At 30.3% G+C, this 22,812-nt stretch overlaps 3 protein-coding genes and 1 long non-coding RNA gene across 6 annotated transcripts; 1 reads left to right on the forward strand and 3 right to left on the reverse strand.

The window, feature by feature from the left end:
* Nucleotides 1–1,358: 1,358 nt before the first annotated feature.
* Nucleotides 1,359–7,374, forward strand: LOC114187871 (ABC transporter C family member 3-like). Of its 2 annotated transcripts, XM_028076253.2 has the most exons (10): nt 1,359–3,619; nt 3,776–3,862; nt 3,968–4,618; nt 4,780–4,944; nt 5,153–5,447; nt 5,549–5,763; nt 5,868–6,173; nt 6,252–6,315; nt 6,414–6,653; nt 6,871–7,178. In XM_028076253.2, the coding sequence occupies exons 1-10, from the start codon at nt 1,838–1,840 to the stop codon at nt 6,981–6,983; spliced, it is 3,918 nt and encodes a 1,305-aa protein (XP_027932054.2). In that variant the 5' UTR covers nt 1,359–1,837; the 3' UTR covers nt 6,984–7,178. The 2 variants fall into 2 exon arrangements, 1 of the variants encoding a protein (XP_027932054.2); XR_014995867.1 differs by lacking the exons at nt 1,359–3,619; nt 3,776–3,862; nt 3,968–4,618; nt 4,780–4,944; nt 5,153–5,447 and adding an exon at nt 7,209–7,374 and having other exon boundaries at nt 5,531–5,763; nt 6,871–7,089.
* A 6,093-nt stretch (nt 7,375–13,467) lies between these two features.
* LOC146885827 (uncharacterized) lies at nt 13,468–16,222 on the reverse strand. Its single transcript, XR_014995778.1, has 3 exons — nt 15,763–16,222; nt 15,477–15,560; nt 13,468–15,340 (listed from the first exon to the last, which is right to left on the reverse strand). It is a non-coding gene; the product is annotated as an uncharacterized LOC146885827 (long non-coding RNA).
* A 2,094-nt stretch (nt 16,223–18,316) lies between these two features.
* On the reverse strand, nt 18,317–20,405 carry LOC114187524 (uncharacterized). Of its 2 annotated transcripts, none has more exons than XM_028075793.2 (2): nt 19,716–20,405; nt 18,317–18,940 (listed from the first exon to the last, which is right to left on the reverse strand). In XM_028075793.2, exons 1-2 carry the CDS (start codon nt 20,227–20,229, stop codon nt 18,603–18,605), a joined length of 852 nt encoding a protein of 283 aa, XP_027931594.2. In that variant the 5' UTR covers nt 20,230–20,405; the 3' UTR covers nt 18,317–18,602. The 2 variants fall into 2 exon arrangements, with proteins under 2 accessions (XP_027931594.2, XP_027931593.2); XM_028075792.2 differs by having other exon boundaries at nt 18,317–18,943; nt 19,716–20,404.
* Nucleotides 20,406–20,826: 421 nt separating this feature from the next.
* LOC114187012 (cytochrome P450 71D9-like) lies at nt 20,827–22,730 on the reverse strand. Its single transcript, XM_028075112.2, has 2 exons — nt 21,746–22,730; nt 20,827–21,624 (listed from the first exon to the last, which is right to left on the reverse strand). Exons 1-2 carry the CDS (start codon nt 22,634–22,636, stop codon nt 21,007–21,009), a joined length of 1,509 nt encoding a protein of 502 aa, XP_027930913.1. The 5' UTR covers nt 22,637–22,730; the 3' UTR covers nt 20,827–21,006.
* Nucleotides 22,731–22,812: the final 82 nt, after the last annotated feature.

A 22,812-nucleotide genomic window follows, 5' to 3' on the forward strand; every position in this document is an offset into this window, starting at 1 on the left:
TATTGAAATTGTATGAATTATCCTTTGTACTCATTTTTTATATCTAGAAAGAAAAGAAAGATAGAATGGACAAATGCTCCTTTGTACTCATTTTTTATATCGAGAAAGAAAAGAAAGATAGAATGGAGAAATAGTGTAGTGCTATCGTATATCAGATATTGTGTTTATATAAATACAATACAATACAATCATAATCTTTGTAAAAAAGTCATCATTGAATACGATAAATAATGATGGTTGCACACATGAGAAATAATACGCGACATAATATCAAACATATTAAAATAATATTATTGATATAATATCTCTCGTATTTATTCTAATAATTAGAATCATAATTTTCCCTACATCTTTGTGATTAATATTTCTTTTAATTAAAAAAAAGTTGTTTCAACTCTAAATATTATCGTGTAAAGATGATATTTTCGTAATATTGTTTAAAATCATTCTAATTTTCATCACAAATACATTGCTCAAGTGTGATTATATGAGTATGGCTAGATGTAATATTTGAATTTTAAAATCAAATATTGAGGGTGAAAATAAATAAGTACATATTTATCTCGTATGGTCTTCTAACCATCTTTGATTTCTAGTTTATAGTTTCTTAACACATTTATAGGACATACATTTAAATATTTTTATTTTTTTATAAGTTTTTGATCTTTTGTGCAGTGATTATAGCTTATAGTTTTATATAATATTTATACAATTATAATTTTTTTGGTGAGGATAAATACAAGAACAAAGAAAATTACATATAAATTGAATAAAAGGATTGAGATAAGAATGAATTTTTATTCCACCAAAAGTGAATGGTTAACTTGGAAGTGATCCTATTTTTCCAAAACAAATTGAATTAGCTTGAGCATTAAATACCTAGGAATAGTTTGCTGTTTTTATGTCGCTTTTCATAAATAATATCCCGAAAGTGTATAATGACACACGAATCTCAACGATCTTTTAGAAATTAAATTTCTTAGTTTACAACTTCAACTCGCTATCTTCTTTTTAGTTAGTTTAAATAACAATTCAGCCATAATTAAATATCAATCTTTCCTTTAAATATTTTTAAAATAATAAAATCATATGAATAGTCGTCTTCTTAAGCGTTGAATTTATTTTTTAATTTCAAATTAGTGTGTCATAAATCAATAAAATACAATCCCACAGCTAAATTGATAAATAAAAAATCTATTTGTATAATTCATTAATTTAAAGATGATTTTAAAGAAGTCTTGCTTTGGTGCAACGTCAACAAGTCAAACACTGCTCTTCACCAAGAAAAGTTTTCCCACTAAGGGAAACTTCTTGTTTGCTTGGTTCTGTTTCTTTAATAATAGTTATTTATCATATATCACATCATGCTCTACTGTCTTCACTCTTCTTTCGCTACTCTTCTTCCATGGTACATCATCCAACTCAAGTTTTCCTCTGCTTCACTCTACATAGTCTAGTTAATCGTCTTTCTCGAGCCATGGTCATCAAAGAAAGTGAAAGTGAACGACCACACAGAAAAGAGTGAAAGAATTGGAATATAAAGTTCTGGTCTTTTGTATTACAAAAACAGTCTTGTTTGCGGCTTTGTTATTCGTGTGTTCAACCTTGTCTTATGCTTACTTAGGTACTTTTACTTGTATAAACATGATGGTTCATAGGAGTTTGCCACAGTTTCTGATTTGGCCTTGAAAATATGATCAGGACTCCCATGTTTGTCCATAATTTTGTGTTACTTGTGTTTAGTTCTTGTTGTCTTGTTATTGCCTTGTTTCTGACGTAGATTCCACTATTACGGGTTTATTTATTTCTGTGTTATATTGGATGTTCTGTTAGCAATATGGCCAAGCTTGCCCCTCTTGAAGAGCCTCTTTTGGATGGTGACTCTAGTGCCATTAACAATTCTGATCCTATTAAGACTAGAGGAAATGAAAATTTGACCCGATATTCAAATGCTGGATTTTTCAGTGTTCTTTCTTTTTCATGGATCACTCCATTAATAACACTAGGAAATGAGAAGACTTTAAACCATGAGGACCTCCCACTTCTTGCTACTGGTGACAGTGCCTATGGGGTTTTTCCAACTTTTAGAAGCAAAGTCGAGTCAGAGTTTGGTAGTGTTAGGAATGTGACCACTCTTAAGCTGGCCAAGGTTTTATTCTTGTCGACATGGCAAGGGATCTTTTTATCAGGTTTATTTGCATTCCTGTACGCGTGTGCTTCTTATGTTGGACCCTTTCTTATTGATATCCTTGTTCAATACCTCAATGGAGAATACATGATTAAAAATGAAGGCTATGTTTTGGCTGCGACTTTTGTTGCTGCAAAGCTTGTGGAGTGTCTTTCACAGAGGCACTGGATGTTTAGGTTCCAGCAGGTTGGGGTTAGAATGCAATCCATGTTGGTGGCAATGATCTATGCTAAAGGTTTGACTCTTTCTTGTCAATCAAAGGAGGTTCGTAGTACTGGGGAAATCATCAACTTAATGACTGTCGATGCTGAGAGAATTGGTGAATTCTGTTGGTACATGCATGATCCATGGATGTGTGTTTTGCAGCTTGCTTTGGCCCTGGTAATTCTCTATAGAAGTGTTGGTGTTGCTTCAATAGCTGCTCTTGCTGCCACTGTAATTGTGATGTTGCTAAACCATCCTGTGGCATCATTGCAAGAAAAGTTCCAAGGCAAGATAATGGAGTTCAAAGATAAAAGAATGAAGGCTACATCTGAGATCCTTAAGAATATGAGGATTCTAAAACTGCAAGCATGGGAGATGAAGTTCTTGTCAAAGATTATTCAGATTAGAAAGAGTGAGGAGACGTGGCTAAAGAAATTTCTTGCTGGTACTGCAACTATTCGATTCATCTTCCACAACGCCCCAACTTTTATTGCAGTTGTTACATTTGGTGCTTGTATTTTTGTGGGGATACCACTTGAATCAGGGAAGGTGTTGTCAGCACTTGCAACATTCAGAATTCTTCAAATGCCCATCTACAGTCTTCCCGACACAATTTCTATGATTGCACAAACTAAAGTTTCTCTGGATAGGATTGCATCATTTCTTCGACTAGAGGAGTTGCAGACTGATATAGTACAGAAGCTTCCATGGGGAAGTTCTGATAAGGCAATTGAATTAGTGGATGGAAACTTCTCATGGGATTTATCTTCTCCTAATCCAACATTGAAAAACATAAATCTCAATGTTTTTCATGGTATGAGAGTAGCTGTATGTGGTACTGTTGGATCAGGCAAGTCTAGTTTACTTTCTTGTATCATTGGGGAAGTACCAAAGATATCTGGGACATTGAAAATATGTGGAACAAAGGCTTATGTTTCTCAATCACCATGGATTCAGAGTGGCAAGATAGAAGACAACATATTATTCGGTAAAGAGATGGACAGTGAGAAGTATGAGAAGGTGCTAGAGGCATGTTCCTTGACAAAGGACCTTGAGATTCTACCATTTGGTGATCAAACAATTATTGGGGAGAAGGGAATCAATTTGAGTGGTGGACAAAAGCAAAGAGTGCAAATAGCCCGTGCAATATACCAAGATGCTGATATATATCTTTTTGATGATCCCTTCAGTGCCGTTGATGCTCATACAGGATCTCATCTCTTTAAGGTATATATTTTTCTGCGCAATCTAGTTTTTTTCTTGGTAAGGTAATTTTAGACTTCCAAATACTCGATACAATCTTTGAATCTTTTTTAACACTTTACATCTATTCAGTTCATTACATGAGTTATCTGATTTTGCATTTACACTACACTGTTTCAGGAGTGCTTGCTTGGCCTTTTAAAATCAAAAACTGTGATATACGTAACACATCAAGTAGAGTTCTTACCTGATGCTGATCTAATATTGGTGAGTGATTGAATCATAAATTTCATATTCAAGAATTGAAACATCTGCATTTGGTCAATTTATACTATTGTCTCAGTGTTTTAATCTTGCTTACAACTAATCTAGGTCATGAGAGAAGGAAGGATAACTCAATCAGGAAAATACAATGACATTCTCAAGACAGGCACTGATTTTATGGAACTTGTAGGGGCACACACAGCAGCTTTGTCTTCAATCAAGTCCTTAGAGAGAAGACCAACATTTAAAACATCAAGTACCACCGAAGAGAAAACAAATTCGTTAAGTGATTTTGAACTTGAGAAAAATGTGGAAAACATACATGGTGAAAATGATAAGCGAAACGACACTGATGAGCCCAAAGGACAACTTGTTCAAGAAGAAGAACGAGAAAAGGGGAGAGTTGGATTTAGAGTGTTCTGGAAATACATCACAACAGCTTATGGAGGAGCTCTTGTGCCCTTCATATTACTTTCGCAGATACTCACTGTGGGTTTTCAGATTGCAAGCAATTATTGGATGACTGTAGCAACTCCTGTTTCAGCAACAGCAGAAACTGATATTGGAAGCTTTACACTCCTGGTTGTCTATGTTGCTTTGGCAATTGGAAGTTCCATTTTCACCTTTGCTAGATCATTTCTTGCTGTGATAGCTGGATACAAGACAGCCACTGTGCTCTTCGATAAAATGCATTTCTGTATTTTTCGAGCACCAATATCATTTTTTGATTCCACCCCAAGTGGTCGAATCCTCAACAGAGTATGTCGGTATTCGTTGATATTCTTCATTGGTTTAATTTGAAGAGACTTTTTCAGCTGATGTAAATGGCTAATTGCATTGTTTTCGAATGTTTGATTTCTTTTAAATGACCATATTGAAAGTACTTGTTGACAAAATCATAGTTTTTCTATTTGTTGCAGGCTTCAATAGACCAAAGCTCACTAGATATGTACATTGCAAATATATTATGGGGAATTACTCTCAATCTGGTTCAACTATTGGGAAATGTTATTGTGATGTCTCAAGCTGCATGGCAGGTGTTCATAGTATTGATTCCTGTCATGGCAGCTAGCATATGGTACCAGGTAGTTTTGGATAATATCCAACCTTTATAATTTGAAGACTCTTAACACCAGCTGTCAGAATTTTTTTCCTTCTTATTAAGTATTTGAAATGCACTTAATTTTTCACATTTCTCAGAAGTTCTGAGGGGAAGAAAATTATGAATCTGATTGATATCATTGTGCAAAGATTACCACTGTATATGCTAACAAAGTGATTCAATGAATGTAGCGGTACTACTCGGCATCTGCAAGAGAATTGGCACGATTGGTTGGTACATGTCAAGCTCCAGTTATACAACATTTTTCTGAAACAATTTCTGGATCAACAACCATAAGAAGTTTTGAACAAGAATCAAGATTTAATGACATAAATATGAAGTTGATAGACAGATATTCCCAACCCAAACTATACAGTGCTACTGCAATTGAATGGTTGAATTTCCGATTGGATATTTTATCCACTGTCATATTTGCCTTCTGTTTGGTATTCTTGGTATCTTTCCCAAATTCAATGACTGCTCCTGGTGAGTACTTCATAAGACATAAATTCACTGCTCATATGTTACTTTTTTATGAACTAAGCAACCAACTTCATTCATCTTTCATTCCAATTATTTTTTCCAAGGCATTGCGGGATTGGCTGTGACATATGGACTTAATCTAAATACTGTGCAAACTAAAGTAATCTGGTTTCTTTGCGACTTGGAGAAAAAAATTATATCTGTTGAAAGAATACTCCAGTACACATCCCTCCCAAGTGAAGCTCCTCTTGTGATTAAAGATAACCAACCGGATTGTTCTTGGCCATCATTTGGAGAGGTTCATATACAGGATTTACAGGTACATTTCAATGGTTTTCAATTTGTTTGTGAATTGAAGGCTGCAATTATATTTTTCTAGTTTTCTTATGGTATATAACTGTAATGAGGAGCTGTGTTATGCAGGTTCGATATGCTCCTCACTTGCCTATTGTTTTACGAGGTCTTACTTGCACTTTTACTGCTGGATCAAAAACTGGTATTGTGGGAAGAACAGGAAGTGGAAAATCAACTCTTGTGCAAACACTTCTCCGACTTATTGAACCTATGGATGGAAAAATATTAATAGATAACATTAACATATCTTTGATTGGAATTCATGATTTGCGGTCTAGACTCAGCATTATTCCTCAAGATCCAACGATGTTTGAAGGGACTGTAAGAACCAACTTGGATCCATTGGAAGAGTACACAGATGAACAGATTTGGGAGGTAATTTGGTTTTTTTCAAACTATGAGAAACCTGTCTATTTAGTGCAGGATGCTAATTTCTAATAAGAAACATTCCAGGCTCTAGATATGTGCCAACTGGGAGATGATGTAAGGAAAAAAGAAGGGAAGCTGGACTCCATAGGTGTGACTTCTCAAAACTTTGAACATTGATTTAGCATGTTTCAATTATATGTCTAAATGTAGTAAGGAAGTGTTACTTATTGTTACGAGTTTTTGCAGTGATTGAGAATGGAGAAAATTGGAGCATGGGTCAAAGGCAGTTGGTCTGCCTAGGCCGTGTTCTACTGAAGAAAAGCAAGATCTTGGTGCTTGATGAAGCTACAGCATCAGTTGATACAGCCACAGATAATATTATTCAGCAAATAGTTAAGCAACATTTTTCAGAATGCACAGTCATTACCATTGCTCATAGGATAACTTCTATCATCGACAGTGACATGGTTCTATTTTTAAATCAAGGTATGCATCACTTTGTCTCTTTCCTCATGCTTATTTAGTCTTTTTCCAAAGAAATAATCACTTTTGTCGTGAAAGCTTTTGAATTAAACGTGATTATTTCTCGCAATAATCAAATCTGAAATGCAGCATCATTTAACTTCCTTCTTGATTTGTCACTATTTTTCCTTTTCTTCTCATGATAAATGTGAATATGATTTCTCTTCATATTGATCTGCAGGGTTGATAGAAGAATATGATTCACCTAAGAAACTTCTTAAGAACAAATCTTCATCTCTAGCTCAACTAGTGGCAGAATACACAAAGAGGTCAAACTCTGGTTTCGGAAATTAAATTGAAATTAGGCACCAACCAGATATGTTCTTCATGATGATACAAATTTTGTGGTGTCTGGTCACCATTGCATTTCATCTAGTGTACCCTACCTTACTGGACTTAGGTAAAGGTTTCAGTTGTTACACTTCCTATTACTCTAACAAGACTAGTATGAGACTCACTCTAATAATATTACTTTTTTCTCACGGATAATTTATGCATATTTTGTGTATTGTTATGCAGATTATTGTCGAAGTTCAATTTTAGTACCTGATTGTAAGACTCAATTACCTGGTCTCCTAAAATGAACTCAAGTTTTGTTTGCTCAACACTTTTAAAATCTTCACCTATCATCTATACATTTTCCAAACGTACAAAAAAAATTCAGTTTTGTTAGTTTATTTGAAAACATTTTTTAATAAAATGCAGTGAAGATGAGCCTTGTCCCAGCAGGAAAGTCATATATATCCATTGATCTCACATTTTTCCTTGCATTCTCTGGGAAGCAGCAGTTGTGCAGAAGGGTGTAGCCTCATTGTTTCTTCTACTAGTACTTTTCCCCGTGCAACGCACGGCGATATCGAATTTTAAAATTATAAAAGTATAATTAAATTTAATATAAATTTTATTTTATAAAATTCAATAATAATATTTTAATCGATTTTATGATAAAAATGTATTTAAATTATTTATATATGTTTTTAATATTTTAAATAATATATTAAGATTTAGTTAATTAAAATTAAGAAATTTAATTTAATTTTAAATGAAATATTGAGTAAAAAATGTAGAAAAATATAATAATTAATTCTCTAATAATAAAAATGATGGACGATATAGAAATTATTGAGTAGAATACGATACAAAAAATGTGAAAAGTAAACGATATAAAGCTACAAATGATAGATCGTGCATATAAATGTAATGTTTAATTAGTCAGATAATACTCACTCTCTTCAGATATGTCAGTTTGGTAATCGCTTTTAAAAATGTGTCAATCGAGTCCCAACTTTTGAAAAAATGTCTCAATTAGGTTCCTTTCACTCTTGTAAGTCATTTTAAATATCGATACCGTTAATGACTTTAATACTTTTTTTCTCAAAGGGATCTAATTGACACCTTTTTAAAAGCGGGTATCAAACTGACATATCCGAACAAAAGTGAGTATTATCCGACTAATTACACCTAAATATAAATAGTAGATTCTTAAAGATAAAAATGTTAGACTGCAAACAAAATATAAATAGTAAACAACCAAAACTTACAAAATGTAGACTATGTAGACAAATATAAATAGTACACTATGCAAAAATTCAAAGGTTAGACTATGGTAGACTCCTCTATTAAAGTCCTTTTTTCACAATTTTTTTGGATCTTGAATTTCAAATTTTAACTTTGCACCCATATTTTATAGGTTTTAAAATTTAAAATTTAAATTCAAACTTTATTACTATATATTTTAAATTTCAAATTTGACAATATATATCCTAATTTAGAAAAAATAATATTGAAATCGAGATCATTAGTGATTTTTATATCTTTAAAAATTTTAAGAATATATAATTTTAACTTGTAATGATATACCAATGTCTATGTATAAAAATTATTTTTTGAATTATTATTTAAGTTTGTGTAAAACGTCAAAAATATGTAAAAATTATTTAAAAATATTTAAAAATTCATATTTAAATTTTACAATTATTTATTTACTATTTTACACCATATTTTAATTATTTTTACTATTGTTATTGTTATATTAGGACTAATATATTAATATATTATTAAGAACCACGAAGCTTTTGATCCTAAATATTATATTACTTGTTTATTTTCTATATCATACTTTTAACTTATTATTTTTAATTGTGAATATTAATGTATTTCCATTAAATTTTTTCAATTTATCATTTTTCATATTTTGATAATATATTAAATACGAACCTTTCTTATAAGTTAAAAATATTTGAAAATTGTTTAGAGATATTATAAGAATATATTAAAAAACCTACACTATTTCACAATTTTTTTTTGAATGTAGAAATTCAAATTTTATTGATATATTTTTGGTTTAATTAGTTAAATAGTATCTACTTTCATTCGAAAGTTTCAGTTTGATAATCGTTTTTAGAGAAAATGTTACTGTATATATTTTGAATTCCAATTTTCACAATATATGAATCTTAATCTTGCAATAATATTGAAATTGAAATAGTTAATTATTTCCATATCTTTAAAAGTTTAAAAAATTTATAATTTTTTACCTTATATTTTAATTATAGTAATATTATTATATTTTTATATTTACATTATTACATATTATTATATTTTATAATATATTATTATATCATTATGGGTCATCAAATTTTTTGAATATTTGAATTTATATATTTTTATCAAAAATATTAAAGTATTTATTACAAAAATTAACTTTTTGTATATATTTTTCATTTTAAATGTTAAATTTAAATTTTGTTATCACATCCTTTTTCTTTTATTGTTACGTTTTCAAATTTGAATCCAAAATTTATTAATATTATTATATGTATTATGATTAATTTTTCACAACTTAAAACCAAAAAACGATTTTATTTTCAATGAATTAATTTTGAATTTTATTCTAAAAATACACGGAAGGAATATATTATCTAATATTATCTACTGCTTGATGTTTAAAAAAACCAACTATAAGAAAAGTTCGGTTTCGAAGCATATTAAATGAAAACAAATAATTTTCAATGTAAATTCAATGTAATTTAATATTATATAAAAATATATAATGATAATATTACATTAATTCTACATAAATATAAATTTATTCTTAAATTAATATTTAAATTTAATCATAAATTGATATAAAGTTAAGAACACAACCATAATCAGTAATATTAGATCAATCAATTTTCAAACACATTAATAGAAGAAGATTTTGGTTTTCAATGCAATATTTTAAAACCATAATTGATATAAAGTTAAGAATACAACTATAATAAGTAATATTAGATGAATCAGTTTTCAAGCACATTATTAGAAGGAGATTTTGCATTTTGTATTAATCATTAAGGATAAATAAAAAAGCAGATAACATCTCCAAAAAACAACATGATGATATAAAAATTTTATATTTTTTATATACTTAAAATTGATAAATAATATTTTTTGTGAATGTCTTAAACTCTAATTATATGTTTGATTGATACTTCATGATTCATTGAGTCCCACAAATGATGATTATTGTTGTTCATAATAAATAGAGTCATAATTCAAAATGCAAAATTCTTGGAAGACGAAAAGTTTTCCATTTATTCTTTATATTTTTTACATTTATATTGGAAGATGTAAGTGTTGATTTATAAAGTTTATTCAATAAGCTACATTAAATTCTAAGAAGATTTTTAAACTTTTTTAAACCTGTATAAAGCTTTCTTCAAATTTTTTAAAATATTTTCCATTTAAAATTTTAATACAATAAATTCATATATAACATTGCAATGAAAAACACAAAAAGTTGTTGGTTTCTAATATTTAATGTTATTTAATGACGAAAACATTCATCTTTGAGAAGTTGTAAAAATATATCTTGGAAGTAGGGTTGGAAGAAACTGAAAAGTTCTTTGAGAGGTTGAAAAATTACCTTGGAAGTAGTGTTAGAAAAAACTGGAAAATTGTTTTAATTCTTCTTAATATCTTTATATTTTTGGAAGATGAAAAGTAGATTTTGAAAAATATAAATATATTTTTCAGTTAGCTAGGTAAAAAAAAACATTCTTAATTTTTAATTTGATAATTAAATATATTTAAGGTAACTAATTTTATTTACATTTATTAATATTGTTATTAATTATTAAGAAACTATTAACTGATTGGATTTTAAGAAAAGTGTAATATGTAATGACTATTTTTAGAAAAAATTAAAAAAATACCTAATTTTTCTGTAGAAGATGAGAAAATATTAATACCTATATAAAAATATTTGTTAGTTATAAATCCTTCTTCTTCTTTAAACTTTTTAAAAGTCTATGTTATCATTAATGAGACAAATTCATGGAGTTAGAACTTTATTTTAATTTTGTTTGTTCAAAAATTTTAAAACTTGGATTATGCCTTTATAATTTGTATTTATTATAAAAATAAAATGTAGTTTATGTTTTGCATTTACTTAACTATAAAAATTATGAAATAGTAAATATTATTTTATTAAATAAGATTTAGTATTATATTTGAAAGTATTCACTCGATGCTACAAAACATTTCAGTCATGTAATATCAGTAAATTTCACACAAAATCCTAATTAATTTATTATATTATAATTTTTAATTAGATTTATTTTATAAAAATTAGCTACCTTCTCCAAGAAACTTTGTAAAAGTTTCTAAAGTTGTTATTTTGTAATATTTACTTCAAAATATTAATTATGAAGACCAATAATTATGTATTTTTGGGACAATGCACATTAGAACTCAAAACAGTATTGTTAGTTTTGCAATTGTATATAATTATATATTAGATTAGATTTTATTAGAGATTTTGGTCATTCAAAATGACTTTTACTCTCTGGGAAGGTGAGAAGATTTTTTGGAGCCAGTATAAAACTTTTTCAAGAAGGTATGTAGATTTTTTAAAACATTTTCCATTGAAAATTATAATACAATAAATTCAAATATAACATTGTATTGAGACACTAAAATTGGTTTCTTCACAATTCATGCTAATTAATTATAAAGATGTGTTGGAAGAGACAAAATTTTATCTTGAAAGTAGTGTTGAAAAAAACTGAAAAGTTGTTTTTATTCTCCTCAACATCTTTTAATTTTTTGAAGATGAAAAGTATTTTTTGAAAAGTATAAAAAACATATCCAGTAAGCCAAATAAAAAAAAAAGTCTTAATTTTTAATTTAGTAAATAAATGTATTTAAAGTAAATAATTTTATTTGCATTTATTATTATTATTTCAAATTTTAAATCCAAACATTATTATTTAATATGTTAAAATAGATTTCTCACTGAATTAAAAGGCATAGAACATCTTCGTTTCTAATAAACTAATTTTGAAATTTAGTTTCAAAAAACATTTTATAATACATTATAACATATATTTGAATATGTATGTGTGAATGTTGTATATATTTGAATATTTCAATTCAATATAAATATAAATATATATATATATATATATATATATATATATATATATATATATATGCACACTTATTTAATGTAGAATAAATTTATTAATAAATGTATGGAATCAGGTTCTTTACTTTTATTATTTATTTATTGACAAATTTATAAAGTCTAAAGTATATGTATTTTTTATATATTATATATAATAAATATTTATTTATTTTGTTATTTATTCTTCGTTATTTCTCTTTGTTCTTTATTATAATTTAGTTGTTGTCTACTATTCACTATTTATTCATTTATTTATAATATTTATGTTTAATAATGGTTAAACTTAAAACTCAAAAAAATATTGTTAGCTTTGCAATTGTACATAATATTATGTATTACATATTACATTAGATACCATTAGATATTTGATAATTCAAAATACTTTTACTTAATTGAAGGTGAGAAGATTTTTGAAACCAATGTAAAACTTTTTCAAGAAAGTAGGTAGATTTTTTTAAGTATTTTTCATTTAAAATTATAATACAATAAATTCAAATATAACATTATATTGAGACACACAAAACCTCGTTGATTTCTTCATAATTAATGCTAATTAATGGCAAAAAGACATTGGAAGAGACTAAAGTTTACATTGGAAGTAGTGTTGGAAGAAACTGAAAAGTTATTTTTATTCTTTTCAACATCTTTTAAGTTTGGAGGATGAAAAATAAGATTTGAAACCGAAAAGTAGTGTTGAAAGAAACTGAAAAGTTATTTTATTCTTCTCAACATCTTTTAATTTTTGGATAATGAAAAATAAGATTTGAAAAGTATATAAACTTCTTCGATAAGCTAGGTAAAATAAAAATAAAAGTCTTAATTTTTAATTTGATAAATAAATAACTTTAAAGAAAGTAATTTTATTTTCATTTATTATTATTATTATTATTAATTAATTAATAAAAAATTATTAATTTATCATATTCAAAAAAATGTGTAATATTTAATGATTATTCTTAAAACAAAAATTATAAAATACCATTTAAATAAAAATATTTGATAGTTACAAACTGAGTCATTATGTATTTCTTTTAATTTTAAATTATAATTCTTTTTTTTTACTATGAAATTTTTAGAATGTGTGTTATGGATTTAACCTATTAAACTTTAAGAAATATTGATTGGAGCAAGAGCTTTATTTTAAGTTTGTTTGTTGAAAAATTTAGAAAATTTGGATTCTACCTTTATGATTTGCATTTATTTTAAAAATAAATTGTAGTTTATAATTTTCATTTACTTCAGTATTATAATTCTCAAATAGTAAATATTATCTTATAAAATAACATTAAAATTATATTTGAAATTATTCACTCTCAAGGCTGCAAAACATTTTAGTAAATATCGTGTAATATTTCTAAATTCCACACAAAATCTTAATCAATTTGTTTATTACAATTTTTGATTTAATTTATTCTAAAAAAATTAGTTATTTTCTCCAAGAAACTTTGAATTTTTTTAAAAAATTGATTACATTCTCGAAGAAAAAACTTTGTAAAGGTTTTTAAAGTGTCTTGGTATGATACTTATTGCTTCAAAACATTAATTATGCAGACAACCAATTATGTTTGTTTTTTTGGACATGGCACTCCCTCACTAATTAAATGAATGTTGTATCTTCCCATGCATACCTTCTCCAACATGCCATTTCCAATATCTATCAAACATAAATGTTCTACCCAAAGATTAAATTTTCTGCATTGGTTGATGTGCTCTTTTATTCTTAGGAATTGCGTAAATGTCTTGGGCACACATTTGCATCTTCAACAAACATCTTTTGGCTCCCTTATTCTTCTCAAACACCCACCATATTCATCCTTCCAAAAAACATTGCAGGTCTGTTATGTGAAGAATAAAATTTGGAAGAAAAAGAAAAAAAAATATAATGAAGTTTTAAAACTGAAAAATTGTTACTGACTATTATCAATATATTAAAGTCATTCAATATTATATATAAAATAATTTCATAAGATAAAATAAAAATAATTAAATATAAAAAATGTATGTTGATAATGCTCAAAAATGCAGCTTTGAAGTCTGTTACTACACTTTGTTATCTAAAGAAAAAAATGAATGAAGTTTTAAAAACGAAAGATTGTTAGTCAACTCTGTTAATAACAAAATAAGAGATTTTTTAAAGATAACTATTGATTAAACAAGTTTAAAAAATCTAAATCATCCCGCAGATAAATATTGATTCAACATGTTTCACCTTTCTTATGTTGCTCAATGAGTTCATTGAACTATTTTGCCCAAAATCTTGATGGATGTCCTTACCTCAATTAGTTAATGAATTTGGCAGAGAAAAACTTGATCCAACTGTTAAATACTACAAAGAAAATGAGTTAGATATTACATAGGGTAGAAGTAGAAAAAATCAGACAGAAAAAGAAAAGCATTGACCTTTTTTGGTGTTCTTCAATTAGTTAATGAATGACAAAGAAAAAGATGGGTCCAACAGAAGAATAATACAAAGAAAAATAGTTAGATACGTAGAATAGAAAACATCGGACAAAAGAAGAAAAACTTAGACATTTTTCGCATTCTTCAATCATTTCATAAATCTCACAAAAAAACCTTGATCTAACCGACAAATACTACAAAAAAAATAGTTACATATGATAGAAGAATAAAGAATCAAAGAGAAGAACAAAATTTTTTACCTGTTGGGTGTTTTCCATATGTTTAAGAATCTGACTGGAAAACATTCATCAAAAATAGAAATGCTACAAAGAAAGGTAGTGAAATATGGTCGAAGAACTAAATATATGAGAGAAGACAAAAAATTATTGCCTTTTTTGTGTTATTCTTCACAGTGTTCATAAATCTCACAAGAAAACATCAATCCAACAGAAAAATACTACAAAGAAAAGTAGTTACATATGGTAGAAGAACAAAAAAATCACAGAGAAGAAGAGAAGTTGTTACCTTTTTGGTGTTCTTCATCGTGTTCATGAATCTCACAAGAAAACATTCATCCGACAGAGAAGAAATACAAAGAAAAATGTTTAAATATGGTAGAGGAACAAAAATCGCAAAGAAGCAAAAAAGTTGTTACCTTTGTGGTGTTCTTCACAGTGTTCATGAATTTGAGAGCAAAACATTCATCCATCAGTGTAGTTAAATATGGTAGAACAACGAAAAAACACAGAAAAGTTGTTACATTCTTTGTGTTCTTTGTCGTGCTCATGAATCGCAAAACATCCTCGAACGAAAAAATACAACCAAGAAAAATAGATCTGTTAGCAAAACATTCATCTAACAGAAATACAACAAAAATAAGTAGATATGAGAGCAAAACATTCATATGTAGAGACGAAAAAACGCAAAAAAGTTGCTACCTTTTTTTTGTGTTCTTCATTGTGCTCGTGGATCTGACTGCAAAACATCCATAGAACAGAAAAATACAACACAGAAAAGTAGATCTGGAGAGCACAACATCCATCCAACACAAAAATACAACAAAAATAAGTAGATCTGAGAGCAAAACTTTCATTCATCTAACATAGAAATACAAAAAAAAAAAAGTAGATCTGTCAGCACAAAAATCATCCAACCAAGAAATACAACAAAAAAAACTTAGTTAAATATGTTAGAACAGCGAAAAAATGCAGAAAAAATTGTTACCTTTTTGGTGTTACTCACTGTGCTCATAAATCTGAGAGCAAAAATTCCATCCAACCGAGAAATAAAGTTTGAGAAGAAGAAAATTGGTGTAAGGTAGATGGAGGACGAACTGGTGGAGTAAGAGAGAAGAAGAAAAGTTGAGAGGCTGAGAGGAAGAGAGGAAGCTGAAGATGTTTGAATGTGTAAGTGAGAAAGAGAGAAGAAGTTGAGAACAACAGAGAAACCCTGAAGATATAGAAGAAGATGAACAGTTTAGGATGTCTGTGAGTGAGAAAGAAGTGAGAAGGCAGAGCAAGAGAGACAGAGAAAGAGAGAGAAAGAAGTGAGAAGGTGGAGGCAGAGAGATAGAGAAAGAGAGAGAAAGAAGTTTCAATTAAACCTTACGTGGTATCTACAAAAGAGGGAGAGGAGCGGATGGTGAGAAGTACAAAAGAGAGAGATGAATTTGTTTTTCAATTTTTTTTCTACATTCAAAATTCTGAGAGCTTGACACATCAGCGTTTATTCCTTTTGTAGATAAAAATTTAAAATGAGAAGTAGATCAAATATATTATTTAATTGAAAAACTTACCTTTTGTTAGTTCAGAATTGTGATGACACATTTCAAGTATATCAGTTGGTTCAATTCAGTCTCATCCGCATACCCTTTGCTCTTAAACACCCTTCTCACCTCATATTGTGCTTTTTCCATCACCTTTGATTTCTCACCATTTCAGTTCCAGCACTAAAGACATCCTACAAAACAATGGACCAAGAAACTAAATTTTTTTATCAATAGTAGACAATTCATTGAAAAAAAATGTGTTGAAAAGTATTGATAATGTTCTTTTTCTTTTTTTTATCAATACTTGATTTCAATGGGATGTGGTTATGAACAATGTGGCCCCTGCTAAAAGTTAAATTTGTTATTTGTTTATGGTAATTTCTTTAACAAGCTCAAAAGAAATTAACTAATATAAAAACAAAAAGGGTAATAATTAATTTCGACTTAGTTATCTTTGTCAAGTGCGCCTAAAACAGTATGCTTCCATGGAATGACTTCAAATAATTTTTCAGTTCTAAACTCCTCTTAAAGAGCCTTTTCTCTTTAAACATCCAATAATCCTGCATCCCTTAGTGGTCAAAAAGGTCAAAAACAATTTAAATACATCCTCCACCAACCTTGAAAACACATTTTAAAAACAAAATCGTAACAAGAATTTCAAACATTAAAACAGATAATACCTTGGATAATGTGATTGATCCTTATCTTAATGGAATTGAGTTCGGAATGTCTGCTTTAACATTTTCATCAGCCAAAAGATGGTGCAGGGGAGCATTCTTGTTTGGTTGTTGATAGCCTAGAAGAATATCAACTAAATCCTTTTGATCAGCTTCACACAAGTGGCCTTTTTTCTTAGTTTTGTGATCTTTAATGATCTTGCCCAATATCTCATAAGTATTTCTGAACAATTTTTAGATTTAACCTTCACCAGACTGAACATTTGAAGCCATGTAATGCAAGGATAGAGATCAGCAACACAAAGTCCTCCAGCAAGGAATATAGCCTCCTCAATTAAGGATATCAACCCTTGCTGGTGCTTGCACTTTTCAGCAATAGCTGCTCTAGCTCTTATTCCGTATGTGAGAAAGTAAATCTTCTCACTGATTCTTTAATGAATTCCTCTTCCCATATGGACCTGAAACATTGCACCCACTATGAGGAAACTGACCCATTGGAAAAGATGATATCATGTGTTTTCACAATCTCTTTGGCCATTTTTGGTGAAGAAACAATGAGGTTTGATACTGTCCTAGTTTTAGGTGCATTAAGGGTCCATACTTTTAGAACATAATGGCGGCGAGATGAGGTAGAAGGTAAGGTGTATGTTTACTATGAGAGGAAAGTAGTGTTGCACAAAGATCGACTAGAAGCATGCAATAATATTTATATAATAATTTCTGCATAACCTTAATCTGCATTGTTAACCAAGTCACAATCATTGGTGAATAACTGGATGAATGCGGCCTCATTGGGAATTTTGGGAAGGCCAGTAATTGTGGCTTGCTTGAAAATCATCCATATATGAAAAGTTCTTTTACTCAATGGAATAATTGTTAATTTGGTGTTCCTTGACGTGCAAGATTTGAACTGTTGTTCATCTTGATCCATCAATATAGCCATTTCTGATAGCCAAACTACGAAAGTAAAGATGGGGATTGCAATGTGGTGATATGCTGATGCTATATTACTTGGCAGTAGGCAAATAGCCTGATGCTATATCACTCTTCTCTGTTTCTCTGTTTTTAAGATAATAATACAATTCATATTCTTTTACTTGTGCCTTCTGTTTCTTTAGTTTCTCTTGTTTCCCTTGTAGTCCTCTTATCCGTTATTCGTTATCATGTTATTTTCTATACTATATTGCTATATTGTCGACATTCAACACCCTGCAAAATAAATTCAATTCTATAATTTCAAACAAACTACCCTAATGATGAAAATAACTTTTTACTCTTACACGACTAAAGAGGTTAACAACCACATTTTCATAATAAGGAGAACACTGAAACCTATTCTAAGCACTTTTCGTCTTCTTATTCGTTATCTGGAACATGTTATTTCGTATACTGCTATATTACCATCATTCAACACCATGCAAAACATATTCAATTTTATAACTTTAAACAAACTACTCTAATGATTACTTATCTACCAAAAAATTTCCCACATATACCACAAGAAAAACCCGAACATCACCACGCACTTTTCCCTTTTCCCACCCTTAATTATGTGATCTATACATCAAAATGTTTCTGTGCCAAGTATTTTCATTACCCTACATCTATGTTCGGCCTCTTTACCTTTGCAATGAATTCAGTCTAAGACTAGTTGCATCTGCTCTAGCTTTCTTATTGTTTGAAATAGGTAGACTATCCATATCAAATGGACTAGAAGAACTAGAACTGGAACTGGAACTAGAAGAGGAAGCATCACTATCTAAGCCCTTCAAGACATTTGCATCCAATTTGGGCGAAGAAACAAATTTCCTTTTCAGATTCCCAATGCTTGCAGTCAATCCACTCAGAAGATTTTTCTGGAATGCTGCTGCTGAACTTCGATGGTCATTACTGGTCTCTTTCTTGTCCAATGTTGCTTCATCTACATCACTTCCTATAGTAACATCAATTTTGCCCCCTTCTGGCATAACAGAGAGATATGTTAGTTCTACACAACAATATATTTGTCAACAAAAAAACACCTTATGCAGAAGCTTAGAAAACTAAGTGCAGTATAACATTGAAAATTTGACAGTATTTATGGAAAATTCAGCATTTGGATCCATGAGTAATTGAAGATCAACAAATTTTACACAATATATTCTTGAGTGAACAATTCAAGATTTCAATATTAAAGGTAGTATTCCTTACCATTTAAAATTTAAGAATTAAGATGTAAAGGTTTAAATAGAGGTTTTTCAATAAACCCACCTGAAGCTGGAGTCATAATCCAAGTGACATTGATTCGTCTGATGGGAGAGTTTTCTCAAGTTTTAAGTGATTGATCATGATCTAAACTTCCATCAAATTTAGATATAAATATGGTAGGGAATCCATCAAAATTGATTTTATAAGAAATTGTTTGGTTTATACAATACAACACAAACAAGCCAGCTCTACGAGAACAGAGAAATAAAGGTAACAGACTCAACAATTGCAGGTTCTGACATCAGGTTCTCAAATCTCTAAAATGTAAAACCAGAACTTCAGTAATCAAACCATGAGCAGAACATCTAAAAGGGAAAATATGCACAACCCTCTATGAAATAATAATGAATCTTTGTTTCTCCACACTCATTTCATATGGCCATATCCATAGAAGGATGACACGAGCAAGAGCCACAACCACATTCAAATAACCACAACCAAATAGCCAAATTAGAAAGAAAAAAAAGCACGAAAAAAATCCATACCTGAAGCACCTAAACCACCTTCATCTGTCTTCAAAGACACAGAGCCACTGATTCCAACCACTTCCTTCTTCTGCTCACAAACATCCCTCTCCTTCTTACTCTCCAATGCAGCAACCCTTCTCTCCTTTTTCCCCAAAGCTCCAACCTTTCCACCTTCCACTTCACCACCACCATCAACATTGCATTTTTCCCAATTCACAACAGTCTCACAACCCAAACCAAACCCAGTATCACTAATCGCTACCTTCTTTTGCCTCAGCTTCTTCAGTTCCAACTCCGCATTGATCCTCCCCAACCTCTCAATAGCGATTTTTTCTTTGAGGGACCCAATTTCTCTCTCCTTCTTGTCGAGCTCTGCCTCCAGCCTCTCTTCCCGCGCCAATAGCACCTTCTCGATTCGGTCAAAGTCGCTAGTCAGGAACGAGTCGCGCAGCTCGGAAATCAACTCGGAGATGGTCGTTCCGTTTCTCTTCCTCAGACCCGACCCGGTTTCGGATTCCGGGTTTCGGGCCATGAGTATGTTCGAAAGATGCAAACTTTTTGGAAGAAATGGAATGAGGGTGTGACAGAGAAAAGTTTTTGGAAGAGTTAGAAGAAAATTAACGGTCTTAATTTGGAAGGCAACAAAAGGAGAGAATGAGAACAAGTTTAAGTCGAACTCTGCAATCTACTTCCCCCATAATCATGAAAAATATTCAGAAAAAGTTTAGTTTGCCAATAACGTTATTTTCCCAATAAATGTATAAAAGTGTGATGATTACTTTGGATTAAATGTAATATTTTATAATTAATTTAATGTTAAATTATAGATTTTGAGGACTAATTTAATATTAAACTATGAAGTTTATAAATCAATTTATATTTTTTCATACATTTAACAACTGAATTATATTTTTTTTAAGTGTTACTTGTTACACATTACCATTCACCCATTACTTTTATTAAATGTTTACTTCTAAATACACCTATCTTGAGTTTCTTATTTGAATGAAAAGAGGAAGTTAATAAAAATATCGAATATTAATATTTGGAATAATTGATAAAATAAGAAATTTATCAATATTTAATAATTTGTTTATTTAAAAAAGTGGATCATCTATGAAACAGCCAATTGTTGAACAATAAACAAGTATTTTTCTTTCATTCTCTCATCAGTCACTGATACAATTGTTGAACTGCAGTTTATGCATCTTCATTCTTCGATCTTTCTTCCATTTTCACCAAAAAGTAGTGATTTCAGATCCAATGAATGAGAGCATATACACAAGTGTTCCTTACTCAATGATTTTAATTAGCAAAATGAATGCCAAATGTAAGGAATCAAATACAAATCTTGTTTTCTTCTAACAGACAAACCAAATGATTCAGTCATGTCAAGCTCTTCACACTTATTCCCATTAGGCATCTTCCAATCAAAATGGAAAAGTAAATTTGCTAGCAACAGTTCAACATTGGCAATGCCAAAAGTGATTCCAGGGCACATTCTTTTTCCAGCACCAAATGGAATAAACTGAAAATCTGCACCTTTGTAATCAACTGAACAATCAAGAAACCTTTCTGGAAAAAACTTCTCAGCATCACTCCAATAGTTTGGATCCCTTCCAATAGCCCAAGTATTAACAATAACCTTGCTCTTAGCTTCTATTTCATACCCATTGATTTCACATCTCTCACTGCACTCTCTTGGTAGTAATAATGGAACAGGAGGGTGTAGTCGCAGTGTTTCTTTGATTATTGACTTTAAGTACTTCACTTCATGGAGGTTAGCTTCATCTACATGCCCCTTTTCACCAAACACCCTTCTTATCTCAGATTGTGCTTTCTCCATCACCTTTGGATTTTTGACAAGTTCTGACATGGCCCAATCTATGGTTTTAGCTGAAGTACCACTTCCAGCACTGAAGATATCCTGAAATAAATGCTAAATTGAGCATATTTGCCAACTATTTCTTGCAACACTACTGAACTAGTACAGTGTATTCCAAAATGCTAAATGGAAAATTATGTGATTTGTAACTGAAAATACTAACCAAAATGGTTGCTTTGATAACGTTGTCAGATAGAGGATGCTCAAGGTTGTTCTGTTTCTGAAGCTTTAGCAGAACATCAACAAGATCCTCTCCTTCTTTTTCATTGGTTTCCTTTGTTACCCTGTGATCTCTCACAATTTTCTCTAGGATCCTATCTACTTCTTGATGTAACTTCTCAACTCTGGACCTTAATCCAGTCAAAACTGGAAGCACTTTAATAGGATACAAGTCAGCCAGAGAAAAACCAGCAACAACTTTTAACACATCTTTCATAACAGCTATGAAAGCTTCTTGATCATTGGATTTACCTCCAAAAGCTACACTTGATGTCAATCCATAAGAGCATGAATTGATCATCTTACTGAGATTCATAGATGACCCTTCTCTCAAACCCACCTCTTTAACAAGCTTTGATGCCTCCTCATCCCTAATTGCTTTGAATGATTCAACACGCTTTGGAGTTAGTAGCTCAAAGGTGCAAATTTTTCTCATCTGCCTCCAGTAACCGCCATAAGGGGAAAAACTGATACCCTTGGAGCCATAGGATATAACATCTGCTGCAAGAAGATAAGGCCTATTTGCAAAAGCGATGTCATGTGTCTTCATCACTTCCTTGGCCATTTCAGGGGAAGACACCACTACGGTGGAAAGTGCACCAAGTTTTATGTGCATGAGAGGGCCAAATTGGTGTGAAAGTTTTGCCAGGCCGTGATGAGGCATTGCTCCAAGCTGGTGCAAGTTTCCTATAAGGGGTAGTTTTGGTGGTCCTGGTGGTAACTTGGAGTTTGAAGACTTGGTTTTTGTTCTCCAGAATATGGTAAACACTGTGAACAAGATGAGGAACAAGGGTAAGATTGGTAGTGAGAGAAGGTTTTGGAGAGCAATGTCCATGGTTGTGAAGGAAAACAAACTACCAAGTCAGTGGCTGATTAGAGAAGTTTGATGTGAGAATTTGTGGACACAGATAAGGGCAACATAACTGTTTATTTGGATTGGAATGCAGAGTGGAAAAGTAATTGACGGAAGAAGGGAATGATAAATATAATTATTTTTCGGTTAAAATATCT

Source organism: Vigna unguiculata, chromosome 6 (assembly GCF_037176805.1).
Source record: "Vigna unguiculata cultivar grain cowpea cultivar isolate G323 ecotype 2 chromosome 6, ASM3717680v1, whole genome shotgun sequence".
In the NCBI taxonomy this organism is placed as follows: Eukaryota; Viridiplantae; Streptophyta; class Magnoliopsida; order Fabales; family Fabaceae; genus Vigna; species Vigna unguiculata.

Coding starts and splice junctions, on each gene's coding strand:
- LOC114187871 (XM_028076253.2), top strand. CDS start 1,838: ATGGCCAAGCTTGCCCCTCTTGAAGAGCCTCTTTTGGATGGTGACTCT. Junction 4,619..4,779: donor GTGGTCGAATCCTCAACAGA/GTATGTCGGTAT, acceptor TATTTGTTGCAG/GCTTCAATAGACCAAAGCTC. Junction 4,945..5,152: donor CAGCTAGCATATGGTACCAG/GTAGTTTTGGAT, acceptor CAATGAATGTAG/CGGTACTACTCGGCATCTGC.
- LOC114187524 (XM_028075792.2), bottom strand. CDS start 20,229: ATGGCCCGAAACCCGGAATCCGAAACCGGGTCGGGTCTGAGGAAGAGA. Junction 18,944..19,715: donor AGGTGGTTTAGGTGCTTCAG/GTATGGATTTTT, acceptor CTGTTATGCCAG/AAGGGGGCAAAATTGATGTT.
- LOC114187012 (XM_028075112.2), bottom strand. CDS start 22,636: ATGGACATTGCTCTCCAAAACCTTCTCTCACTACCAATCTTACCCTTG. Junction 21,625..21,745: donor TTATCAAAGCAACCATTTTG/GTTAGTATTTTC, acceptor CATTTATTTCAG/GATATCTTCAGTGCTGGAAG.